This window comes from Archocentrus centrarchus, unplaced genomic scaffold (genome assembly GCF_007364275.1).
Source record: "Archocentrus centrarchus isolate MPI-CPG fArcCen1 unplaced genomic scaffold, fArcCen1 scaffold_50_ctg1, whole genome shotgun sequence".
NCBI lineage: Eukaryota > Metazoa > Chordata > Actinopteri > Cichliformes > Cichlidae > Archocentrus > Archocentrus centrarchus.
The window spans coordinates 480401-507256 of NW_022060273.1; the positions used below are offsets into that span (position 1 = coordinate 480401).

A 26856-nucleotide genomic window follows, 5' to 3' on the forward strand; every position below is an offset into this window, starting at 1 on the left:
TCAGCCGATGGCTCAGGTCATACCCTATGTGCCTAATTTGAACATCTCATACAGAGCATGCCTGCAGTTGCTGCACATCTGCATCCTGCTTGGCAACTCTTTCATGCTGTATCTTTCATGCTCTATCAATGTCTTTCCTGTTGATGTCTGATCTTTTGCTGGGTCTTGGTGCTGCTCTGCCTGCTTCATCTTTCTGACTTTTAATTTATCTATTTAGGAATTATTAAAAATGTATCCTCTTTTGCTTTTTCCACAACCTTTTGCTACTGGCTACAAAAACACTTCAGATGTACTAAGAGAACAGACCGTATGTTACTTGGATACAAGATCACCTGAGTGTTTATACATCATCTTTTATCTGACAAATTACCTGCTCACTACCCTCTGCAATACACATCTCAGAAATGTATTTTTCAGTCTTATAAGCAACCCTATGTAAAACATAAGCTGAAGTAAAAAGGCTCAAACATTCATCCTTAAGAGGAAGTTCACTGATCAGTAACAGGCCAGTAGTATCCTTTCAGTGCGTCCACTCACATTTTCCATTTAGGCCACAGAAGCACTTGTTTAGCTTTTATTAGACAGGCTAGTATCACACGTGTGTCTTTCACTCACCGGGTGTTTGGCCGTTGCTGTAGGTCAGAGGAAGTGTGTGTGTGGAGTGGACCTGAGTCTGGGTGTAGCCTCCTGATGTCTGCTGGTGTCCGTTCTGAACTGCCATCTGGCAGAACTTTCCGGTGAAGTTTGGAGGGCACTGGCACTTGTCCCTGGTGCTGCACTTACCTCCATTTATACAGGGCAGGTGACACACCACTGAGGAGAGAAAAGACCAAGTGGAAGGTGTTAATGCACTAATTGCTGCTCACATGTAAAAACTCCAACTCTTTACAACACCCATCACTCACATCACCCTCGGTCATCTAGGTCATATACCTTACATATTAAGCTTCCTGTCCAAACCATCACCCCACATCCCTACAATACCTTATCAGCACAGGTCTTAATGGAAAATGTCCTGTATGCCAGCTATTATGGAATTCATCAGAAAACCTTCACACTGGCTGTGAGCACATGATTTACATGTGCTTAATTCCTGCTTATTTCCACTTTTCATTTTACTCAATATGACTCTCAGTCACAGGTGCAGAATCTGTAAAAGAACTACCATCACCTATTAGTTTGTGCATTCATATTTCAAAGCCTCGAGGTTGGCATTTAGGCAATCATGGAGCAACAAGTAACCAAACTTTTAGTAACAAAGGAGGAGCTGCATAGGAATGAGGGGTTATCTGCACACACATACAGTATGGTAGCAACCTGTCAATGACAAAATAGTCACTCTAGCATACCACTTTTATGTTGCCTATTGTTTTTCAAATATAAACTGGTAGTCAATTTAAAGTCAGGTCTCTGATAAGTCAATACAAACACGAAAAAGCTGGCCCCTAAAATACTGGCTGGGGAAAAAAAAACTCACCTTCATGTTGCTTATCCCTGCAAATGATTTACAGTAAAATCCCTTCTAAGAAATTTAAGGGAAACCACCGTGCTTTTCCTTATTTTTGTCATACATTGTTATAGTCCAAGTAATCCCTGTGGGCCAAAAGCTCAGGCTTCAGACTGCTCTGAACACTTAATGTTAGACAGTGTTTTTCTGCTCTTGTCAGTGAGAGTGGATAACCCTGATATGGTCATCTCAGACATACAGCTATGGAAATGAACACAGTTCGCTGTCCAGACCTTCTGTTTCTGAGGGCCACCCAGTCAGAAGAAGTTGTCTTGTAGGGCGAGGAGTTAAAACAACTAGTTTCAGTCTAAGGGTGAACTCAGGACTAACACCAAGGGCCAATATGAGGTGAATAAGGATTATTGTGAATTATGCAAAGCCACTGGAGTCCAAGAATCAAAATATGGATTTGGAAATGAGCAGAACAGAGTAGGGTTCAGTGTCCGGGTGGCTCAACGCTGAAATCTTACACGTTCTGTCATCATGAGTTGCTCTGTGTTTGTTGCAGTATGTTTATAATTTGTTTACTCACGTTGGGATTTATTTACCTTTCTGTTAGCAAAGCTGTGATACTATGGGTGCAGTGGGTTACTAGTTTAATGACCATCACCATGTTAGTTCAGACTCAATGCCCTGCTCATTGATCTCACTGATGTTTGTCAAGAGTGAGTCACTGCTCATTATAATATAATCAGTGTAATGATAATGGAAGTGTACTGGAGCGAGACTTTGTGTACTTGAACATGACCATTTATTCTAATCAGCCAGAGGGAACTGGAAATTAAAGCTGGTCTCTAATACAAACCTGTTTCAAATAAAGCTCTGCTACCTTCCACAAACAAGGTAAATAAAGTTACTCATGCATGTTGTTTTTAACTCTAAATAGGATCATATTTAACAGAATAAACAGTCTATACTGAGGCCTTGAAAGTAGCTACTGCATCCAAATGTTTACCAATTGAAAAATATGGTTATTTTCTCATAAAGTTCTGTACTTCTGTTTGGAGACGGTGAAGTAGTCGCCTGCTGGCATACACGGAAAGCAGGTTTAAGACACTTTCAGATTCGGTATACTGAAATGGTAAAGCTTGAGACAGAAGGACTGCAAGGCCAAAATGCATGAAATTCAGTGTTCTCGGATTTCGGCAGTTAACCTGGTGAGTATGATGTTATTATTAGAGTAAGAACTGCGGAAGACCCAGATATCATAAACCAGAATTATCCTTTCAAGAAGGAAGGATAATTCTTATGTTCAGAATGAGCGCTGGCAAGTATGTGATTTTCATAAGTACCTATTTGAAAATGAAATGTTGAGATCTAAGACCTCTGTTTTTCCTGATCCTCATCTTTTATACTCAGCTGAGAAAATAGAAAATCACTTCCTCGTCTTGAGGTTTTATACATTGCCTGTTGAGCTGTGTCTCTAAAAGTTTATTTACCCACAAAGGAATTCCCTTTAGCACAGCATAGGTGCTGTACACATCCCCACTCCACAGAACTCAACACACTTCCTAATATGAACAGCAACGTGAATATTACAGCGGCTAATCACTGTAGCGCTGTGTTTTTCACCGTAAATGGGACTTTTAGTCAGGACCACCATAGTCAAAAGATTATTTCTATTTGCAGTGATTTATGCTTGGTGTTATGCTGAGCAGAACCACACCCTTCCACACGCATACACGGAAAACCATGAGCAGCAAACGTGGGCTTGCTTAAGCACCTTGTGTAGTGTGCTTAATACACACAAAACATTTAATTCCAGTTGCTTTGGGATATGTTGACTTCTTTCAAGGCTAGTTGGTGAAGTGTAGCTAGTAAGATAACTGGTGAACCTATTAACCCTTACTGACCATTATAACACATGATTCAAATGTAAGCACTCAGCTCCTTCTGGTATTCCTCAAACAATTTGTCTCTGACAGTGCCGTCATGAAAAGCAGAACCCAAGCGTGAAAGTAGCAAAAGTTCAGAAGGTCAAAACACTGGATGTCCAATTAATGTCACCAGAGAATTTAGGACTGATGGTGAATTTTGTGAAGATCCCTCAGCTGCCTCAACCCTGCTGCTATACAGACAAAAGTAGTTTTCCAGGACAAAATTTCAACGTGTGAAGCCAGAGGATTTCACAAAGTCTTCTGGAAAACGTAGGCTTTCAGCTGATGTGGCTGCGATTGGAGAAAAGGAAAGAGGAGACACAGATTCCAAAAACTGATTGATGTTCTAAAAGTCTTTGTCCAGAATCAGAAACTCCTCATAATAACTCCAGAGATGTCTCATCTGTCCATACGCGAGCAACGATAAAACGGTACTCGCAATAACTCTGAATAAGACAACAGACACGTGAAATTTCAGTCTGTACTGATAAATCATCAAAATATGTTTTTGACCCTCATTATACTCCACCTCACAGGATGGTTATGGACTAACAATGGTTGACCAAAGGCATTTTAGCACATGAACGCCTGGAGAATCATATCTGAGCACTGTTCCAAGTGACACACGTGCACGAAGGGAGATAGTTTGTGTCATACGCAGTCACAAGGACGCCATTTGGTTTTGGAAAGCAGTAGTACCTGGACAGCAGAGAGCAGAAGGCAGGATGCATGATGTTTACATGCTCCTGACAATCACCTGCTTTTGTCAGATGGTTCCAATTACAAATAGTTTGTGTTAGGAAGCAGGCAAGAGTACCCTCCATTTCTTTTATCCAAAGATCTGTGTTCTGATGGGTAATGCCTAGTAAAGAGTATGGCCTGCTGTCTATGAATGTGTCTGCAATTTTTATTTTTTGAGTCTATATCGGAGACATTGTAGGAGAGAAAACTGGCACTGAATAAATGAATTTAAATCTATGGGAGAATTCCACAAAAGAGAAGATTGTGGTAAAATATAACCTCTAAGGGAAAAGGAGCTTTTTTTAAATCCTATTTTAAAGCAAAGTTAACAAATGATTTAAGCATTTTTGATAAATTTGACAAGTTTTTTTTTTATAAGCAGTTTTTATGTCCCATCAAAGTTCATTTAAATAATGCTTTAGAATAACTGCCCAAAGCAGCATTAATGAGAGGCGTATTAAGATGGCTGCCAAGTGTTGAGATTTTTTTTTGGGGGGGGGGCATCTGCCCACAGTCCAACATGGAGTTAGATTAACTGGTGACTCTAAATTGGCCACAGGTTGTCTCTCTGTGACAGACTGGTGCCCGGTTCAGGGTGGACCAATGTGTGACACGGGTGTCACAGTTTTACATGTTCTTGAAATTTTCTTGAAGAAGTTTTTCATTAAACAGATTTTTGAAATTTTGAATACATTTTCCTTCAAGGAGAAATGGCTGTGGGCTCTTATGGGTTAAAGCTGAGAGTTGCTACTGTGCATCACCCATGAGTTTATTTAAACTGAATGCACTAATGACCACAACCTGAAGACCAAAAAGAAAAATGGTGTCCAAATACTTAATGTCTAGACTGTTTGTGCAGGATTTGTTGCATATAAAATGAAGGTAATGCTCAAAGAAAATGCCAAACTTCTTTCCTCAGCATAAACTGGAACACCTGTATTTCTCCTTTAAGCCCTGCTGGTTTGCCTTCCACACTCACACTCACACCTCTTCTGCCTCCCACCAAAACTTTTTCTAAATCCAACTGTAAATGATTTGATGTTGTCTGGACTGCAACAAATGAGCTGGCAGCCACAGGCATCTTTAATAAAAGGAAGCAGAAGCTGAGGGCCAGAAAGCTCTCAGCACTTGGCGAGAAGCTGGCCTCACCTGGGAGAAAATATGCCAGAGGAGCTGGAAAAACACCACTTAATTCCACTCTCCAGGGGCTGCAGCAGGCCAAACTGGATACACATTCAGCAGACTGAACAATTCAGATTAAAAAAAAAACTTATCCTCCTCTATACTATCAAGTTATTCCCTGCATATTGTTGTCTATCACCAAACTATCAGCAACTGCCCAAGTAGCTTTAACATTGCAAGAAATCAATTTGTTAAATTTCTTCCCTCCTAGATACTCCACGATCAACTGTAAGTGGCATTATGGCACAGTGGAAGCATTTAGTAACCATAACAGCCCAGTAAAGTTGCAGAGTGTGGTCAGTGTTGAGGAGCACAGTGTGTAAAAGTCACCGGTTCTCTGCTGACTCAGTAACTGAGTTCCAAACTTCCTCTGGCATCAATATTACCACCAGAAACATCACGGCAAGGTCCATAGTAGAGCAAGTCTGGTGTAATGAGAAGGTGGCCCGGTACTTTTGTGCATACAGTGTACGTCAAGAAACGTGTTTATATGGTCGGAAAAACTGCCACTACACACAGGACTGTCAAAAATACTGAGTAGACAAGAAAATACTTTGAGGAACTAAACAGTTGAATTAGTTTGAAAATTTTGAATTACTCTGTTAACAGTACCAGCAGCTAGTTGCAAAACAAGTGCTAACTGCACATTCTCATATAATAGCTGGTATTTAAAAAAATGAAGTAAAGGAAAATAAAAGGGGCTGAACTACTGGGCCAGGGATGTCCAGCTCCCCCACTGGCCAACTTTCACCAGGACCAAGCCTCAGCAGTGCCTGGCTGCGTGGTGTCGGGGTGGTCTGCGTGCCGCCTGGGAACACATGGTTTATTCTTGGGTAGTGGTCAGGCCTACATCTCCTTCTTCTGTTGGTGTTGCTGCTGTGGACAGTAAATGGACTAGTTCTTATATAGCGCTTTTCTACTCTACTTTGAGCACTCAAAGTGCTTTACACAACATGCCTCATTCACCCATTCACACACATTCATACTCTGACAGTTGCATCAGAGAGCAACTTGTGGTTCAGTATCTTGCCCAAGGATACTTTGGCATGAACACTGGAGCAGCCAGGGATCAAACCACCAACCTTCCGATTAGAAGGTGACCTGCTCTACCACCTGAGCTACAGCCACAAAAAAGCTCAGGTTATCGAAATGTTTGGATTTTACATAACATGTGACTTGACCCACCCACACAAAATCTAATTTTTTCCAAATGTACTTGTTGCCATGTCTGATCATTATTGCATATCTTCAGAATTATTCATTATTGCATATGTTCATCTGCCAAAACAAATACCAACCGTTACACCAGTACGGCTGGTACATTTATTTGTGAAGTTTCAAAGTGCGCATTGTGAGTTCTGTCATCATTCTCTAATTTAATTCTGATACAATTTCTCAAATTATTGAACTGTCAATATACAGTACAAGTTTGTTCATACTCACCCATTCAAATGAACGAGTAAGTGTGTCCCAACTTTTGACTGGTACTGTATGTGGTCCACCTCTAAAGCACGTTGGAAAAGCAGTGAAAAGGTAAAGATGGCAGAAAGAATCTGCTGGAGAGCTGAGAGAAAATATAGAAAAAAAACTACAAATTGATGAAATAAATTTACAACAGTGAAATAAATTCAGCCAGACAATCCTACATCTTCCAACAATTATAAGTGTAATTCCACTTTTTTATTCTCATCCACAATAAACTACTTAATCCTTCCAAAGCTGTACTAACCACACTTCTTTCCACAAATAAATACTTCCTTCCAGAGTAAAATCTCTAATATTAGAGGTAATATCTTAACCTCTAGTCTCAGGTAAACTCTTAGCTTGTTATAGCCTCACTTTCTGTTGAAGTTACTTCCATGAGCTCAATGTCCACATTCTCACCTGTAAATTCACTGGTTAAAGTATTGCACCTCTTTTCTTGACCCAACCGCTGCAAACTGTTCAAATCTGTATTTCACTGTTTTATAAATCAATTAGTAAATATTATCAACAGCTCTTTCAGCTCATAATATTTATGATAAGTACCAGTCAGGTTTGAGAACCTATCATAGCACAAAACAGCTCTTACTAAATTCATCAATGACCTGAAGATCTCAGCGACTCTCGGAGAGTTTCAGTCTTAGTTCTGCTTGAGCTCACTGCTGCCTGCTGTGACACTGTTGATCATCACATGGTCCTTACACATGTGCAAACATTCAACCATATTACTCTAGTACTGAAGTCACTTCATTGGCTCCAAGTTCAGTACACAATTACCTTTAAAATCCTTCTATTAGTTCATAAGGCACTCAGTGGTTTGGCTCCCGGCCCTCAGGTGCACGTCTTTTAGCTTTTCCCAGAATTAGATCTGACTGCTTTCAGTTACTGTGGTCCTGTTCTTTAAAACTAACCACCTGCTGACCTGAGGTCAATCATAAATGCGTCTGTTGTGTCTGAAAATATGCCTTTTTGCTCAGAACCTGCTGACACTGCTGTCACAGCGCTGGCTACCCTATTACAAATCACCACAGCAACCAGTACCAGAACTGGAAGAGAAAAAGATCAGACAACCAGTTTAATACCCAATAAATCGAGAGAGGAGCAAGTTTCTCAGAAAAGTTGGAGCACAAGTAATAAGATCGCAAATTATTTACATAATTTTAATGTCCAATATTATCACTATAGAGAGAGTGACAGAGAAGAACCACAAACACAGAAATGCAGCCAGTCAGACGCATTCACACAGATGGATGATAGACTGGGCCGGTGTCCCAGTGAACATTTTTCTGCTGATTAGCTTGTGAAAAGCCCTGAGGCATCTAACTTATAACCAGATAGCATTTGATTGAAAAGAACGTTTATTCCACTGTGATTATTCTAAATAGGTAATAAATTCTCCAGAAGACAAGAGAATCTGAAATGACAGGACGTGTTTAAACTTTCTACAGCGTCAAAGTTTCTGTTTTCCTCTGTTTACATGAAACTTGCTGATAAATGCATCATAAAGCTGTATCTTCTGGACATGAGAGCTCAGTTAACTGGCCAACAGGTCATAACGGGTCATGAGCGAGTATAAACACATCCACCTCCTCCCACACCACCTCTCTCATCAGGTAAGTATGATAAACAAGACAAGCATGATTTATTGTGCCTCGGTTCTTGAACCTCAGTATGGTTTGCAAATAAACTTTCATCTCTGCTCAGGTCTGCATGCGGTCGCTGGGGCGAGGAAGACAGAGGAAGGAAGGGCTTGAAGTTTAAAGGGAGGATGAAGCGAGCCTGGACAGGCATGTGAGCTCCAGGTGCAAGCTCAAGAATCTGCAACATGCTTGGAGGATGAAGAAATACACGGATATTTTTGTATTGCACAGCATACTGCTTCAACCACAACAGAAAGTAATAAAGCGCATGTCAATACTAATATCTCATTTTTAAAACAAGAGAGATAATATCTTACTATTTGTGAGCTGCAATCTCTGCAGTGGCCACTACAGAAGTGAGTCTCCAAACACTCTCGTGGTAAAATGCCCAACTTCAACTATAAAACATAAAAGTTTACACCCAAACAAATGCTTCTAGTATTTATGGATAGTATTCTCCTTCACGACAAATATTACAATGATGAATGTTTATGCCTGGTGGCACCTTTTGGAGCATTTTTAATGTAATTACCTGACAAACAGTATGGCGCATGTGGTGCACCCATCCAAGGAGTTTCTGATTCAGTTTGTGAAATTCTAGTATTTTATTGGCCTGTTACTGTTCAAACTATGTTCCAGCCCTCACCTTCGGGGTGGCTGTGGCTCAGGAGGTAAAGCAGGTCAGCCACTAATCGGAAGGTTGGCAGTTCAATCCCTGGCTGCTGCAGTCTGCATGCCAAAGTATCCTTGAGCAAGATGCTAAACCCCAAGTTGCTCTCTGATGTATTCATCAAAGTGTGAATGCTAGATAAAGGAAGTTATTGTATGAATATGAGTGAATGTGCTCAGAGTAGAAAGGTGCTATATAAGAACCAGTCCATTTACACTTTGGCCACAAACTGTGGGTAGTGACCAAAAGAATGAGACAGGGCGAGGAGCTGGGTCAGAATAGAGCTGCTGCTCCTCCACACTGAAAGGAACGAGGTGAGGGGTTCAGGTATCTAACTGGGAGAAGTCCCTGGGGCCAAACTGAGACATGCTGGAGAGACGGGCAGATAACTGAAAGTGTCTATCAGTGTGAGACTGAAAGTACAACACAATGTCTTTGTAACCTTCATATTGTTTTCACAGCCCAACTTAAAAGCTTATGAACACAACAAAGCCAGTGAAACAACCTCAAAAATCAGGAAATGCAAACATCCAAGAAGAACGTGAATTCACGGTTATGTTCTGGTTGGTGCTACTTGTTTGATCTGCTAAACCAAAGTAGCAAGTGTGACAACTCTCAAAATGTTGAAAACAGACCTTTCCGATCTGAGCTACAGCCAGATTTAGCAACTGCGTGGCTGAGTTCACTCATTTTGGGTGATTTTTTTATAGTATAGAAGAAAACTTGCAAGGAAGCTGCCTTGTTGATTCTGTTACAAAAGCCAGGAGCAGACAGCCAATACAAGGTGTTCTCCCAGTCAGGAGTGGCAGCGTAGGAGAGTGTAGTAGAGACTAGAGAGAGCACCTGTCAATCATCTGTTGTCACTTCTGTTAGTCCTGTGCTGTGATACCTCACATGAAAAAGCGACCCCTCTGGACACATACTGTTAAAACAGGAACTCACCCGTATTTAGAAGTTCTGTGGAACAGCTTCCCAGATCTGCTGTGATGGTGGCAGACTTTCAGCCGGATTTACGGTTTGTGCTCAGGTCCTTTACTTTCTGTCTCTTGGGGACCCAAAAGGGCAAAACGGATATGGGCCCCACATGGCCTAGCCTACAAGGGGAACCCTAAGGGTAAAATTGATGTCAGCTCTGTGTGGGCACACTTATCGCCCATGTGGGATAAATGTGGGTTTGCCCTGTTCACACAGCCCCACAGTTCACCCACAGCTAACCAGTGTGGGCCCGCATGGGCATGTTCGCTGGGGAACCACTCCAGTAATATTCATCTGCTTCACAACTCCACGTCAGACTCTCCAGTGCCCCCAACACCCCCACCCCTAAAGTTAATCACTTTTACCACAATTTGGTTACTGGCTCCAATTCTCATGTCAAAGACTGTAAACATTAACTTGAAACTAAATGTATTTAATAGCCACAAGAGAGTCCAGGCATCGCTGCTAATCCGTTCCAATAAAGAGACGAAAACCATCCCTCCAGGTCATTCACCGTTAAGTCTGAGGCTTTTTTCTGTGAGCTGGTGTTACTCCAGTCATACTAATTTGTTCAGCTGAGTCAGACAGGATTTCAGCGTGTTCCGCTCTTCCCGTGTTTATGCATGTGTCACAGCCAGATACACTCATCTGCTTCTTGTAAGGACTCGGGCAGGTTAAGACACAGTCTGCTCTTTCTGTGCAACACATGAAACAACACCCATGCCGTGTGCTCTGTTACACAGGAGCAGGTCACAACTTCCTCGGGTTTTAATCCAGTCTTGAGCCCATTCTCCCTACCTTTGGATTTACCACCTGATACATGAAACCATATAATTTTCTCAGACTGTAATGGACTTGATATACCTATAGTGTGATAGTGCTATAGTGTTTTGCCCTCCGTAGTTATTGTAGGCGGTTGGTTTGATTTAGTTTGTTTTCTCTGTCCACACTAGCTTTACAGAATTTCTTTGAGCAAACATTCACAGAGACTCACATGTAAAGATCAAAAGTCAAGGTCACTGTAACATCATAAAAGATATGTTTGGCCATAATTTGTGAAATTACAGAATCTTTTAAAGTGCAGTTGATTTTTTTTTCCTTTTCCACCCATCAATAAATTGGCACTGGATCATTATTTTATGATCAGCTGACATGGCTAACAGCTGCCTGTTCATACATTTAGCAGACGTAGACCACAGTTTATGTTGGCTGAATGAGTCTGAGGCTGCTCTCTGATTGGTTTACTCAGTGTCCCAGCTTTCCCTCCACTCAGCAGCTTTAACTTGATCAGAGATGCTGTGTTTCAGGTCGGAGCAGCAACCATCTCACATCCACTCACTGGTAATGCTGTAAATCCCCTTTTGGCCTCTGTTCCTGCTGCAATCATTGGCCTTCATTAATGTTAACGTTGGGCTAAGACAATAAAATATTTTTCTCTGTTATGACAGTCACAACTGGCACCTGAAGCACTGTATATGTATATGTATTTTTTTTTTTTTGTATATTTTATACATTGTTTATTTTCTGTATATTTCTTGATTATACTAGACTATAATATTTTTATTTTTTATTTTAGAGAATTTGATTTTCCATTGCATGGCACTGAACAGGAGTGGCCCTCCTATCTCATTGTACATCCTGTATAATGACAATAAAAGGCATTCTATTCTATTCTATTCTATTCTATTCTATTCTATATGTGACTGTCTTTCTATTTCAATTTCACCAACAACATCTTTCATCTTATTTACTCAACAGTGGAAGAAAACACGGAGCAGTCCACACTCACAGAAGTCTGGAAGATTGTGGAACATTTAAAAAGAGATTCTTAGCTTTCTCTCGATCCATTTATAACACATTATGCTAAATAAAACAATCAGCTGTGCACAGTTCCCATTCTTGCTCCCATTCCCAACCAATGACACGTATCTGGAGCTGATCACAATCTATCAAAAATGTAGGTCAGGTAATGTGACAATGGGCCAGTCTATTGAACTGTATATATTCTAGCTGTTCTTTTTCAACACCCCATGTCAGCAGTTATTAACCATGGTGTTGGTATATATATATATATATATCATTAGGAAAATATCTGATCGTGTAGCTATAAAAATGTTCACCAGGTAAGTTATTGGCCTTAAAATCAGAAAGATTATGTTAAGACACTCTGTAAAGCTAAGGAGGGTCACTACAGCACTATCACACCTGTGCACTGCTTCGAAGGAACTTGGAGTGAAAAAGTAAAAGATTTTCATGTCGGCAAACGTGCACCACCCATACAGATCGGTACTTTGTGTGCAGTAAGTAACAAAAGCCAGGATCACTTACCTACTCTGAAGTTGGGTGCTGTCAGGGTATCTGTGGCATGGCCGTTCTCACTGATGATGGTGGTGGTGTTTCCGCGCTCACAGTTGTTGTGACATCTGCCACCTATGCAGGTCAGTTTGCAGACGGTGGGTGTGAAGACCACCTTGATCCTTCCCGTATGGTTGCCTGCTGCCGCCAAAAATATAGCACAAAGCAAGAGCAGAGGGAGAGAGAGCAGAGGAGCGTCGGTTACTCTTTGAGCCACTGGAAGTGAAATTACTTTCATGTTGAAGCTTGTTTCAATCATCTGCTAAGGCTTCAGTCAAAACAGTGACTAAAAAAAACAACTACTATGTAATTTTCAATTTTTCAAGAACTTGCGTCTCGGCCCAACACTTCAAACTGCCTGTCTATCTATTCCTCCTCCTTCCCCACTGCTCCTAAATCCAGTGGCGCCTCTGAAATGTGAGCAGGAATAAAGAAAAAAATTGTGGGAGAGGAAGAAGTCAGCAAACAAAACCCTGGGATTCCTTCCAATTCGTCATCAGAAGTCTCTGAGAGGTGGATATCTGCATATCAGCACACAAAGCTTTCTTCCAAAACAGACAAACAGCAATTATGCCACCTTCAGCTCCAGTGCAAGCATTCCTCAGGCTTCGCCTTTCTTTTCCTTCTGTCTTTCTCCTTCATTTTTACTGTGAAAATTTGCCTAATTTTTCAGGAACTTTAGCATTTCAAATAAACTGAAAAATCTCTATAAATCTTTTACTATGAAGGCACCAAATCTGTAAAGAAGTTGCACTACCCTTCGGGAGGACTGAAAGACAAAAGCTTCACTACGTATTTCCATGTTTGCTAAATCTTCTTCTCCACCCTCATGAAATCCAGCCCTCAGTTCTTACTGACAGGAAGACAGGAAGGCTGCAGAGTATGAGAGAGATACTGGATCATCCCATCTACTCTAGAGTACACGGCATGTGTAACCTACTGTTTGGCACACACACCTCTTTAGTTACAGTTAGCTTTTTTCTTTAATTCTCTCAACTTTTTTCACTCCCTGAATCTTTTAATATCTCTTCCCTGTGCGGCGGTTCTTGGCATCCCTGTGTCAAGTCCAAACCCCTGTCTCCAGCACTCAGTGCTTTGTCTAAGGCTTTCAGCTGTTCGCGCCAGCAAGTGCAGACTGATGGAGTAAATCCAAGGAGCTGAGAAAGAGGAATCTTTTTTTAAAACGTGAGAGGCAGTGAAAACCACTGGATAAGACACCCTGTGTTACTAAACATTCACTAATAGGTGCAAATATTAACTATTAAAGAGGGACTTAATATGATGTAGTGGTTACAGCCCAATGCCAATGGAAACTGGGTTTAAAAATAGTGCCAGGATTATAAATTGATGTCTAAGATTTGAAGTCTAAACATGGTTGGCCCAAATCCCTTTGGTGGGAAGATTACGTCCAAAAAGAAATAAACAAGGAAAAGAGAGTGGCGGAGTAACTGTGGACGGGGGGAATGTGGGATTTCACTTCTTTAAAGGAACGATTTGAGCCAAACAAAAGTTTCTAAAACACCCATCTGGAAACTGTTTTTAAGCTTTTTAGGGCAAACATTAGACTAAACAAAATCTGAGTTTTAAGATTTACTGCATCAGTTTCCCCTTTTTAATGGGGGCATAAAGAGAGCCTTAAAGATAAGCTGGATTAAAAATGTAAAAAGCTGGTAACCACTGTTGTGATAGCTGCTACCTCTGATTAGGGTTTCTGAGGTCTGGACAGCAGGCAGAACAGTTTAGGAAGAATACACACACACACACACACAAAGGGTCTAGCCAGGCAGTGGATTCAAACCAGGACCTTCTTGCTGTGAGTCAACAGTGGGAACCACCACACCATCGTGCCAGAGCTCTGGAAACTGTACATATTACTGCGCATTAATGGGGTCCTTACAGATATGTAAACCCATCGTGGAACATGTTATGAACATGTTTCCTCTGAAAGCATATCTGTGATTTCCAGCTGTAACTGGTCTGATTAGAGGACAGCCTTCCACAGGAAATCAGGCAATCTTAAATGACCCTGGGTTGCGACAAGGGGGCAGGCTTTCAGTTTAACATGTGGATGCAGCAACAAACTGTTCTCACTAACAGCAGTTTTCAGAGGCGTTCCTGAGCTTATGCTGCTCCCACTACAGGATCCTGTCTGCTTTACTGCAGAGTTTTGTAGTCACATTTATGTAAATGGACTAGTTCTTATATAGCTACTCAGTATGAGCACTCAAAGCACGTATACAACATGTTTTACATTCACCCATGCACTCCCATTCATACAAGCACTTTCACACACATTCATACTCCGACAGGACGGTCGGAGTATCTTGCCCAAGGATACATTGGCATGTAGCCTGGAGTAGCCAGGAATCGAACCGCTGACCTTCCGATCAGTAGGTGACCTGCTCTACCTACTGAGCTACAGCCACCCCTTACTCTGGAGCACTGTTCCAGTCCTAGTCAGAGTACTGTGTCTTTGTAACATGAATTATCCAATTTCTTTGCAATTTTACACTGAGAAACAAATGATGCTTTTGTAAAATACAGAATCATGTTACTGACATGTTTCTGCTGTTATCCTGATTAGTTAGGTTAGCAGGTGGGCACGGTCCAATCTGTGTGAGTTTGAATCTTCTCCCTGTGCCTGTGAGGGTGGCTCCATGTTGACCATAGGTGTGAATGTAAAGTAGATACAGTGCTTATATCCACAGAATAAAGTCCTGTATGTCTATGTGTGGAAAAATGAAAATTTGGCTCATAATATAAAGTGTTTTGAGTGATTTAGAAAAGTGCTTTATATTATTATAATGCCAAAGGGTTCACTTTTACTTGCAACTACGTGTGACAAAAATATATAACTAAAATTATGATCATGCTTTAAAGAAATCAACGTTGCAGGCTGGAACACAAACAGCTGTCTGAAACATTATAATTCAGCCTACTGGAAAAGGTTAACACGTCATTTTGCATGTTTAAGCCAGTGAATTAGGCTGTTGGGGTTTCGTTCTGATGAGGACAGCATTAAGTACAAGTTACAAACATGCTGCTGCTGTTTTGTTTGGTGCTGCCACGGTCAGTCCATCACATTTCACCTATTTTAGAAACAAGACAGAAAGAAATAAAGAGAATGGATCAAATACTCCCTCATGATGCTGATCAGCCAGTCGGGCAGAAAGAGCAGGAAACATGCAGTCCACCTGCAGCTTGGTATATGAGGGCACCTAAACTTAACCCTCAATACCTCACAAAGTTCAATAATGGTAAACTTTTCACTTCTGCTTTCCCCGCTGACGTTGAATATCGCTCCTGACAGGCAGCAGAGGTTTGTGCTTCAGGGGAAGTATGTCTTTTTAAAATAGCCTAAAATTCTCAGCATAGAAACTGAGAGCAATATGTCGTTTTCTGACAGCTTCTTCAAGCAGCACCATGTTCTACACCAATCCTAACATGTCAGAATTACACTGACAGGCTTCTGGGCAGCAGGTCCCTGTGGCCTGGGACCTGCTGCTCAGCATTCCTAAATCCTCCGAAAACGCCCTCCCTCCTTCCAGCACACTTCTATGCCTCCGTGAGTCTGTGAACATGACTGGCAGATCTTGTTGGTTATGCCAAGCATATGGAAAGGGAGTTAGGAGAGCATCTCAGACACAACACAGACATAATCAACTTGAAGGGAGAAAGCGTTCAGGGCGAGATTCATCCAGGCTGCAAAGAGGCTGGAGCAGAGGAATGAGCAACTACAGGGGGGGGGTGTTATCTGATGTTTTGCTTTGCACCACAGAGGGTTTATGTGCACCATCAAAGGGCATAAAACTGTAGAGGCCTCAGAGGAAACATCAGGGTTGACTGGATGCATTTTTAGAGTCATCTGCAGTAATTATTAGGGACAATAATTATTTGGAGAGAATTAATATATACACTAATGAGCCAAAACATTATGACCACCATGAGTATGATCCTTCATGTGCCATCCAAAGCTGATAATTTAGGTCTACAAAGTTCCAACACATCCATCAAAACCCTGACATTGTTTATTTGTATGGAAGTTTATGGGAAAATGTCCCTCAGCTGCCTTTTCTATGGCCTCAGTAAACACCTTCCTGCTGAGCTTTATGGTTTCAGCTGCTATTTTCAAATCTCAGTGAATACAACATGATGTTAATTGTTCCCATTAGTGTCAACAGAGCAGGAGATGCTAAAGAGCAGGCCTTCAAGCTGCATCTGTGATAGTGAGCAGTGAACCTTTGGACTGTTTCAAGTAAGCTTAAGTTCGTAAACACACCCAAACGCAGGGCACAAAGGAGGGAAACATACGTTGAGTGAAATAAGAGATTTTTGATGAATTTGCAAAAAAATAAAATAAAATAAAATGTGTTGCATGTAGATTTGTGTATATTCCAACAATAGATGACACCGGAATAACAAAACTCATCAAAAAAAAAACCCAAGGAAACAGGAACAGGTACTACAAAGTGATGATGTTCATGATGTTCAAAATGTATTTCAGAACAACTGTTTAAATGCAGCTGCAGATGGCCTGTGTTCTGAACATTTCACGCTGAAATGTGTTCAGACTGGGATTCAGTCATTAAATGATGTCAAACAACAGTTTAAAGGTACAGAGTCTGAAATTCAGTCTGAACCTCCACATATAGTCTCAGTGAGTCTAACCACAACTGGATCTGCCCGAGGTATGACATGCTCCATAACGGATCAGGAACGCTCCAAAATGGACAAGGATCATGGATTCAGACTGGATTCAGGGCCAGATCCAGTTCATTTCAATTCAGTTCAATTCAACTTTATTTATATAGCGCCAAATACAACAGTCGCCTCAAAACACTTTATATTGTAAGGTAAAGACCCTACAATAATACAGAGAAAACTCAACAACAAGATGACCCCCTATGAGCAGCACTTGGTGACAGGGGGAAGGAAAAACTCCCTTTAACAGGAAGAAACCTCCAGCAGAACCAGGCTCAGGGAGGGGGGGTCATCTGCTGAGGGGGGGCTGAGGGGAGAGAAAAAAAAGACATGCTGTGGAAGAGAGCCATGCAATGCAGGCCCCTGTCCTGCAGCTTTTAGATGTGTCCCTGATCCAACACACCTCAATCAAATGGCTGAATTACCTCCTCAGTGTGCAGTCAAGTTCTCCAGAGTCCTGCTAATGACTTCTATATTTGACTCAGGTGTGTTGGATCAGGGACACATCTAAAACCTGCAGGACACCGGGCCATGAGGCCTGGATTTGAGAATCACTGATCTAAACAAATCTGATGCTATTTGTGTTTTGGCTGCAAGTACCAAACTCCAGCTGACTGCTGTCTAACTGGTATGCCTGTAGCAAGCAGTAAGTACCTCCAAGCATTATTTTTCATATAATATATTTAATATTCAATATTCTGGTCATTAGGGAATTTCTTTTGGTACAGTCATGAATACTCAGAAAGCTGGAGTACTGTCTTCTCCACCTATTTGTACAAGCAGGTAGTAGTGTCCCTCCCCTCCTCCACTGTGATTGGACAGCTGGGTAAAAAGCAGCTGATTACCTTGAAATTAAACCTTTTGAACAAGTTTTGGGACCTAAAAAGTCCCAAATCCTAAAAGTAAAACAGGAAGTGAAAAAAATACAAATAAAACACTGGCAAACATGTAATGTGGTCACAATTAAACAGGGCTTCTCTAGTCTTACTGATCACTCAAAGTGTTTTAGACTACAAGTCACAAACACGACGCCAGGAGGAAACCGGGGAACTGTAAACACAAAGGACTCCAATAAAGCAAGAAATAACACAAAGACCGAGTCAGTGACAGAAAGCTAAGGTGGTGACTCAGCTGAAGGCCTCAAAAACATGACTTTGCAAACCAGTGGGTGACATCACCGAGGCTACGTCCATCATTTATTTACAGTTCCTGGTTGCAACAGAAGATCTCAAGGACACATCATGACTTCTTTGCTGAAGAGGCTTCACTGTTTGTAATACTAATGTCATAACTAATGTCATAACTCAGGCAATTCTTGTGGCGTGAACACTATTTAAACAGCATATTTTAACTTGTGGCATATTTTAACATACAGACTACAAAGTCCTCCATGGCCCTGATGAACTTAGTCTCAATTGTAGGAACTGGTCCTACAATTCAGCTGACCTAAAATCAGCAGTTCCAGAAATCCCTGCTTTAATTGCACAGTATTTGTGGCATGCTTCTTTGGTCATTGTGGTGATGGTGAGGCGATCCTCTCTGACCAAGCCTTCAGTCAAGACCAACACTGCTAACACTTGTCTGAGGTTGTTTTGGCAGTGTGGGAGAGCTGAGGGATAGCTGAGGGGAGACGGAGAATAACTTTACCAGATGTGGCAGCACAGCCAGTTGCTGACAGGCTGTCTGTCGCGTGGGACAGAGCTGACGGAGAGGCTGCAAGCTTCCTGTTTTAGTAGAGCAAACATGTCTGCTACTTTCACAAAGTGCAGTGCTGACTGCACGCCGGGCAAAACCCAGCCACGGCATTCTCGTTAAATTAGGCTCAAGGTTCTGCTATTTGTAGATGCTCTGCTTTACTGTGTTACACAGAAAATGGGACCTAATTGACAGTCGTTGTGACACCTTCATGCAAACGCACAAAGACCCTACTCCATCACATAGATGGATTTCTATGCGATGGACAGCCTGCTCCTGAGCCCTGCATTTGGGTCCTCACCTCCACACACGCCTCACGATCTGCTTTTGGTATCGTGACAAAACATTGTCAGAACAAGTATTTGTACTTCATTACTTCCCCACCTCTGCTCGGATCAAGAAAAGAACAGCTGTAAATCTAGAAAATGAACGGACCAACGTGTAACCACATTCTGCACGTGATCATTAACCTGCAATGCTACTTGGCTCCCCTTACTCAGGGCCTTTTTGATATGATGCCCTTCTGACTGGGTGGACACATCAAGTTCAGTGGGGAGGATATGAAAAATGACAGACTAGCTTTCTTAGACTGTAAAATTACCATCAATAATGGGGGATATTTGAAAGTTGATGTGTACTGTAAAGTATTTAAGGTTTCACTCTCATCATCCAAACAAACTAGGTGTCATCAGGATGCTGCAGCACAGAGAGAACACCATCCCCACAGACACAGCAGCCAGAGAAGCAGAAGAACATCATGGGGATGATGAGGCTGTGCACATCCTGGACAAGGAGGAACGCTGGTTTGAGCGGAGAGTCATGCAGGCCGTTTATGTGAAAAGGGAATGACCATCTCTGAACCAAGGGCTAAAGGTGCATGTTTCACCATCACACAATGCTGTGATTGCAGCCATTCCCCAATTCTCTATGAATGGTACTCAGGGCCATTTATCAATGATCATGGTAATTTGCATATTAATCATGAAGCTGAACTCACAGCTCTTTGTTAGTCAATGGTGCTAGTTTCAATCGTCATCGTTATAAGGCTGGAGAAACCCGCAGTCAGCTGAGACTGAAAGCAGTCACCTGGATGCATCAAGACACTTTCAGCTCCTTCAATCAAAGTTTAAAAAAAAGGTAAATTCTAGTTTTGTTATCTTGGTAAACTTGGACCATTAAATTATTATATCTATCATATCTATTTAGTGATGCATCTTTTTATGATTTCATGTAAATCCTGTTCCATCTGGAGAAAAGCTGCAGTGCCAAAAAATCACTCTTTTTAAATCTTTCAAAATACGATCAAAGAGCAACAATATTTATTCTGAATATGCTGATCATTACTTTCACCACATAAATGGCACAAAGCAATAAAGTTTGAAAAAAATGTCAGTAATGAAACCCTTGACTACTCACTACTCTGACCCCTGCTATAAGAATGTGATGTTCTTGGAAATAGTGGGACCAAAACTAAAGATTTCAACTGAAACACAACAGAAACGTTTTTTTAGACTCAGGGTTACGCTCGCGTCTCATCATCAGTGAGCATCTGCATCTCAAAGTGTCTCAGGAACACCTTGTGCACTTGTGTTGAAAGTGAAGTGTGGACTCTACTTACACTTAGTACGTTCATATATCTTGGTTGGATTAAACAACTATCTGATAACACAAAAAACTCAATATAAATAACATTCAGCACAGACTGAGATCCAATTGTTAGAAATAAAAATGAAGTTACTAAAATGACACAGACATGAGCGTCATTATTTATATGATTGACAAGGAAAAACATGTTTCTACACCAAGATCCTGCAGCAGTGATCTGATTCCTGATCAGTCCACCCTTCTAATGATTTATATTAACAGAAGCATGAAGACAGTAAAGCTTTGGTTTCACTCACAGCTCATAAATAAAATTCAGTGATGATGTGTTATGGACAGTAGATGGCACATTACACGAGCTGAAGTGTTATTCAGCTTCAGGCGCATTACTGGACTGAAACCTGATTAGCATGGAGCCCATGGACACAAAAACATCTGATAACATATAAGAGAGTGAAAAATACCTGAGAGAGCTCTAAATATCATGTGGAAACAAATTTCATCCCACAAGGGATTCATAAATTTTGGGATTTTTAAATGGATTTGATGCTATATTCAGGTGCAAAATGCTACCAAACCCCATCCCCACACATAATTTACTTCAGATATTCTAGGTTTACTTTAAAGTAGACACTCACTTCCATGTGGAGACTATAACTTTGTGGTTGCACTGTGTGGGAGATACTTGATACTATGCAGACAACCAACACAGGCCTGGAGAGTAATTTATAGATGGTTATTACAGTCTAAATTGTAATTATAAAAGTGATGTGAGAATCTTTTCTGTGTTATTTTTGTTATTTTAGTAGCTTGTTTAAGTCTGGTATTTGTGAGGCCAGTGGCAGGCACATGTTGGCTCTATTATAAATCCTCTTACATCTCATTTAGAGCGAAGCACTGGTTTAGCAGATGAACAGGCAAGGAACGGAATTTGAAATAAGACCACGCTTTGCTAAATATTTATTGGAAGCCAAGGTTTAAAGAAAGACACCCTCCCAGAAATGTATTGCATAGAAATGTCTGGAAATTGCGGTTGCTGCCCTCTCTTCTCTCTATATGTGTCTGTGCCCCTTTTCCCTCGCTGGTTTTTATGTCTGGCCCATTCTCTGGCATTGAGAAACTGCTAGCTGAAATTAAAATGAGCTGAGGAGGTTATTTTGAAACCCCGAGAAACATTCAACACAGACTGAGATCCAATTGTTAAAAATAAAAATGAAGTTACTAAAATGACACAGAAATGAGCGGTCATTATTTATATGATTGACAAGGAAAAACATATCCAAACATATTTAGAAACTGCTAGCTGAAATTAAAATGAGCTGAGAAGGTTATTTTGAAACCGGGTCTGGGTCATTGTGGCCATGCGTAGGTCTGCTCGAGTCTGCAGTGCTCCAAAGCCAAGCATCAACACTGCTCTGTCTGCTGACGTCCCCATTAATAATCCCAAGCCAGTCCGACCAGCTGCGGCCAGAGGTGCAACCACTCATGCAGTCTGAGGAGTCTTTGAAAAATATTGGCTTATTCATAGATACATCCTGGTGAGTCTGATGGTGGAGTCCAGCCTTGAATTTATGACAAGCCACAATAACCAACCACGAGCTGCTGAATTATGGCTCTTGTTGATCTGTCAGATGTATTAGAGTCAAACCACCAGGGTTCAAAAAAGGATTCCTTTCACTCTTTAAATGTTTGGGAAGCTCAGAAATGAAAAGTGTCGCCTAAAAATGTGATGAAGGTAACACATTACTGTTTCCAAATTCACTAATCACCTTACAGGTACATAGAGAGACACTATTTTTTCAGGTCATACAGCTTTCATGCCGTCAGCATCCCCCTGAGCGGTCTTGTGGATGTCCTCCTCATAGGGCTTTGTTTTGGTACAGTATGTACATGTTAATAATTGTATTATAAGTCAAACAGCAAACCCCGGGACTGAAAAATGGAGCTGGAGTGCCAGAAACTGCAGCTCCTCTGAAGCATCACAGACTCCTGTGTTAAAAAGTCCAACATTCAGCCATGAAATGAACACATTTACAAACTCACACATTTGAATTTTGTTAAGATCTAAAGGAAGCAACTGTAGCTCGCAGCTGTGTGCCTGCAGGGCCGTATTACTGACCGGGCGAGTGGGGCTGGCGCCCCGGGGCCCATGGATCCAGGGGGCCCAGGGGGGGGCCCAACAACAATCCAGATACCGATGTCAATGCTGATTGCGATAGAGCCCTCTATTCTAGGATCTTCTTTAGTTGTACTTCTTTAGTCTATAAGGGTTAACTGAAATGGGCTGGGGGGAGTGACAGCAGTCAGAGGGCCCTCGGCCACAGGACATAGGAACCAGAGGGCCCCTGGGCCATGTCGTACAGCAACCAGAGGGCCCCTAGGCCACGGAGGACGGCAATCAGAGGGCCCCTGGGCCACGGGGGAAGGCAAAGGGCCCCTGAACCACGGGATATGGCAACCAGAGGGCCCCTGGGCCACGGGGGACGGCAATCAGAGGGCCCCTGGGCCACGGGGGACGGCTATCAAAGGGCCCCTGAGCCACGGGATATGGCAACCATAGGGCCCCTGTGCCACAGGAAACGGCAATCACAGGGCCCCTGGGCTATGCGGTACGGCGACTAGAGCGCCTAGGGGGACAGCAATCAAAGGGCCCCTGGGCTACAGGATATGGCAACTTCGACTGTTCTTGACTCTGCCAATTACGAACTGTGAAGGGGAACGGTCATTCTCCAGAATGGCTCGAATAAAAAATGAGCTCAGGATGAAAATGACCCAAAATCGTCTGAACTCCCTCTCACTTCTTGCAATTGAATCACAGTTTGTGCAACAGCTGAACTTTGATGAGTTGGTAGATGATTTTGCACGAAGGAAGAGCAGAAAGAGACTTTTGTAGGGGAGTGTGTGTCGGGGGGGGGGGGGGGGGGGGGGGGGGGGGGGCTTGCAATCTCCTTGCCCCGGGGCCCAGACCCACCTTAATCCGGGCCTGTGTGCCTGGCTTCACCTTCACTAATCTGAGTAACGGACCTTTCTGCTGTTTGTACTGTTATTAATTGAATTATCTGACAAATAAAAGAAGTTTGTGTTTCAGTGTGTGTTTGTGTGCTTCATTGAAATTGCAGTGCTTTATTAGCTTGTGCTTTAGCTTCAGCTACGTGTGTTTGTGCACTGTACCCATACAGTTTACAGATGTGAGGAATTAGGACGTACACAGTATCTCAGTATTATGTTCTGCTCATAGTATCATATTACAGTAACGCATAACTCCAGTAAGATTATTGTATCACCAGACTGTTATGAACTCACAGGCTAAGTGAGGACATACACACATTAGGCAGCTGTAGCTCAGGAGGTAGAGCAGGTCACCTACAATCGGAAGGTTGGTGGTTTGACTCCTGGCTGCTCTGGATTGCGTGGCAAAGTATCCTTGGGCAAGATACTGAACCCCAAGTTGCTCTCTGACGCAACCGTTGGAGTGTGAACGTGTGTGAATGTTAGACAATAAAAGCACTTAGCTTAGCTACACATGGAAGTGTTTGTGTGAATGGGTGAATGTAAACGTGTTGTATAAGCTCTGTGAGTGCTCAGAGTAGAAAAGCACTATATAAGAACTAGTCCATTTACATATTAGATGTTTGTCAGTAAACTAAAAAAACTGAACAGCCTCTGGATCTCTGGCAGTGAGCTCCTCATCCTTCTATGTGCCAACAGCCATTTAACACTGGGGTCCACTTTAAATGGAGATAATGTGTCAGGAAAGAGAGCTGGTAGGTTGGTGGGGTGGGTAGCAGGCAGAGGCTCAGCTGTAGGCAGCTTCCCTCCACTCATATCCACAGAGGCACTTGTTGTTTCAGCAAACTGAGCGGTTCTCCCCGGATGACACAGTTATTTCATTCCATTGCTCCTATCCGAACTCTCACACTCCCTGCCTTTGTCTGAAATTGCCCTCAGAAAATGAGACTAATAATTCATTTTCGACAGCCCGAGCAGCAAGCAATGCTTAAGTCTTTATGCCATTACCGCTGCAATCTGAACAAATCCTTTTACTGCCCAACTGCAACATTCTCTCCACATCCTCACAGTGTCAGACCCGATGTGATGACTTCTGTGCGTGTATGTGCATATTAATTACAGTTGAAAGTTCTGATGTGATTTTAAAATGGTGACTTCCTGACAATATATCACCAGGATTCTCTGTATTTTCTCTCAATAACCAGTTTGATTTGGAAAACACACATAGACATAATTCATTAAAGACGGCATTGAAATTTCTGATGTAACTCCTTCATGGATGTGGATTGTGAGTTATTAATTTTTTGTAATTTTAGGAAAGCATGAATTATTCTTACACTTTCTTGCACTTTTCAGGTAAGAAGAAACATCACATAAACCAAAAGTAGTCAAAAGAAGGTTATTATTTCAATCTGCAGTGATTTCCATAAATTTGGTAGCATGGCTCTATTTGGAGACCTTATCAATTATACATGGGAAGCATAAGATGTGAGCAGAGCAGGCATCAGCAGCAACAAATATGATACTGCTTAGATACACCATGAAATAAGAAGCTGGGATGGAAGTGGGTTACAAAGCGGTTTGCAGATGCACAGCAACTGAGGGCAGGATCAAGCAGTTTAAAAAGCACAATCTATACAAGTGCTGCCAACTGGATATATACAGGTGCTGGTCATAAAATAATATCATGATTTTATGACCAGCACCAGTATAAGCCATCAGCTGATGTAGGCTGGCACTGAGGATTATGGCTGAGCTTGAGTTCATGTGTGGCCTACATGAACTAACTTTTTGCACAATTTATCTTAACTCTGCACTGGATTAAAGTAAACTACATAACTTGCCATTGCACTGACAATACTACAAACACAATCAAGTACAGTTAAGTCACTGTAAACTGAGGGCATCAGAAATGGACGCTCAACAACTCAACACACTCATTAAGACAGGAAAATGTACGACTTACTCACCGTGGATGGGGTTGTGTCCCACTGTTAGGGGGATGGGCCTCTCGGGTTGGGTCTGGATGTGAGTCTGTGTGTGAGTGGTGTGCCTGTGATAGTATTTGGGCTTTATAACATACTGCTGGCTCTGACCAGGGTGAATGGGCATGGGCCGAATTCTGAAGGAAAAGCAGAGCACAATCAAAAACAACATATGCAGAATCTGGAGGACAGTATTTACAGTAAACATGACACTTTCATGTTTTCCTGATCATCTATATGTGAACAAGTCAAAGTTTTATTCAGGATATATGCTCACAGCACTTGAATTCCTTTGAATTTGTGGTCTCAGTAAGTGATTTCCTGTGACAGCTGACAGAAACCAGCTGCTGTCACACAGCAGCGACTGGGGTGTCGCCACCAGTGTGCGAAGGATTCGGCCCATAGAGAGCACTGCAGCCTCATCTCTCTGCCCTCTGTGACTCACTGTGGATTGACCCTTTGAAGAATGTGATCCTTTCCCAGCTCTAAAATGCTCTGCTTCTCCACACAAGAAATCTGCTAAACACTTTCTGAAATCGCTGCATTGTCACGAGAGAAAAACACTGAAATAATATCACCTCCTAAAGCCAGCTGAGACTACCTGCTTTAGGAGGTGATATTAGGTGTTTTTCCATCAAGCACCATCCCAAAGCATTCCCAGATTCTTTGAGTTCTTCCAGAACAGCATCATCACTTTAGCTTTAAGCCCAGTGGTTTGAAGCTTCACTGACCTTCAGTTAAATGACTTTTAATTCTGCTCAATGGACAGACGTTGCAGAAAATACGTCCTGAGGATGTTCTCTTAAGCACAGGACAGTCAAATTGATTTCACTGACAAATTAAACATTTTGGCCCCTGAAGATTTTGATTTTCCCAGACGTTGAAGGGATCCCTGACTCTGACTTCTGATTATGGGAAATATCACTACAATTTTAAGTATGGATTGCAGTGAACTTTAGTTGACACATTTCCCTCAGGATGAACTGAGGTGACCCTCTGACTTTTCATTAAGCACCATCATCAAGTTCAAATTGCTTCCAGTTAGTTTTCCAGGTAGATCAGCTCTGCCGCCTGTGTCAGGTAGTCACCAAGACATTTATCAGATGTTAAGCCCAAGCACTGTACACTCTTACAACACCATAAATCTGACCCTCACTTTCACCTCAACCTCTACTGAACTCAAAGGTCATTATATTTTTTAAATAAGGATACTGGCTAACTGTCCTATGATTCAGGCTGAGGAAGCATAGAGGAACAGAGGTTTTCTAAACATGAACATCTCCTAAAACTATGATGTAAGATATAACTGATAATTAAGATTTCACACTTAATTATAATGAAAAATTATTGTCAGTTCTAGTTCTGGCCATTTTGAGTTTTATATTCTAGCTTATTTCTTTTCATGATTTTGTTCTCAGTCTTGGTTCTGCTTCCT

General features: G+C 41.8%; 1 protein-coding gene across 5 annotated transcripts in view; it reads right to left on the reverse strand.

The window, feature by feature from the left end:
* The window catches only part of ltbp1 (latent transforming growth factor beta binding protein 1), a 163781-nt gene that overhangs the window by 74276 nt on the left and 62649 nt on the right, over positions 1–26856 (reverse strand). For 4 of the 5 annotated variants that reach the window (XM_030725227.1, XM_030725225.1, XM_030725229.1 and 1 more), the window contains exons 4-6: positions 25407–25558; positions 12403–12570; positions 616–813 (exon numbers count right to left, since the gene is read on the reverse strand). In XM_030725227.1, the coding sequence (XP_030581087.1) occupies positions 616–813; positions 12403–12570; positions 25407–25558 (518 nt within the window). The remainder of the gene's footprint in view (positions 1–615; positions 814–12402; positions 12571–25406; positions 25559–26856) is intronic. The other variant, XM_030725226.1, reaches the window with a different exon arrangement.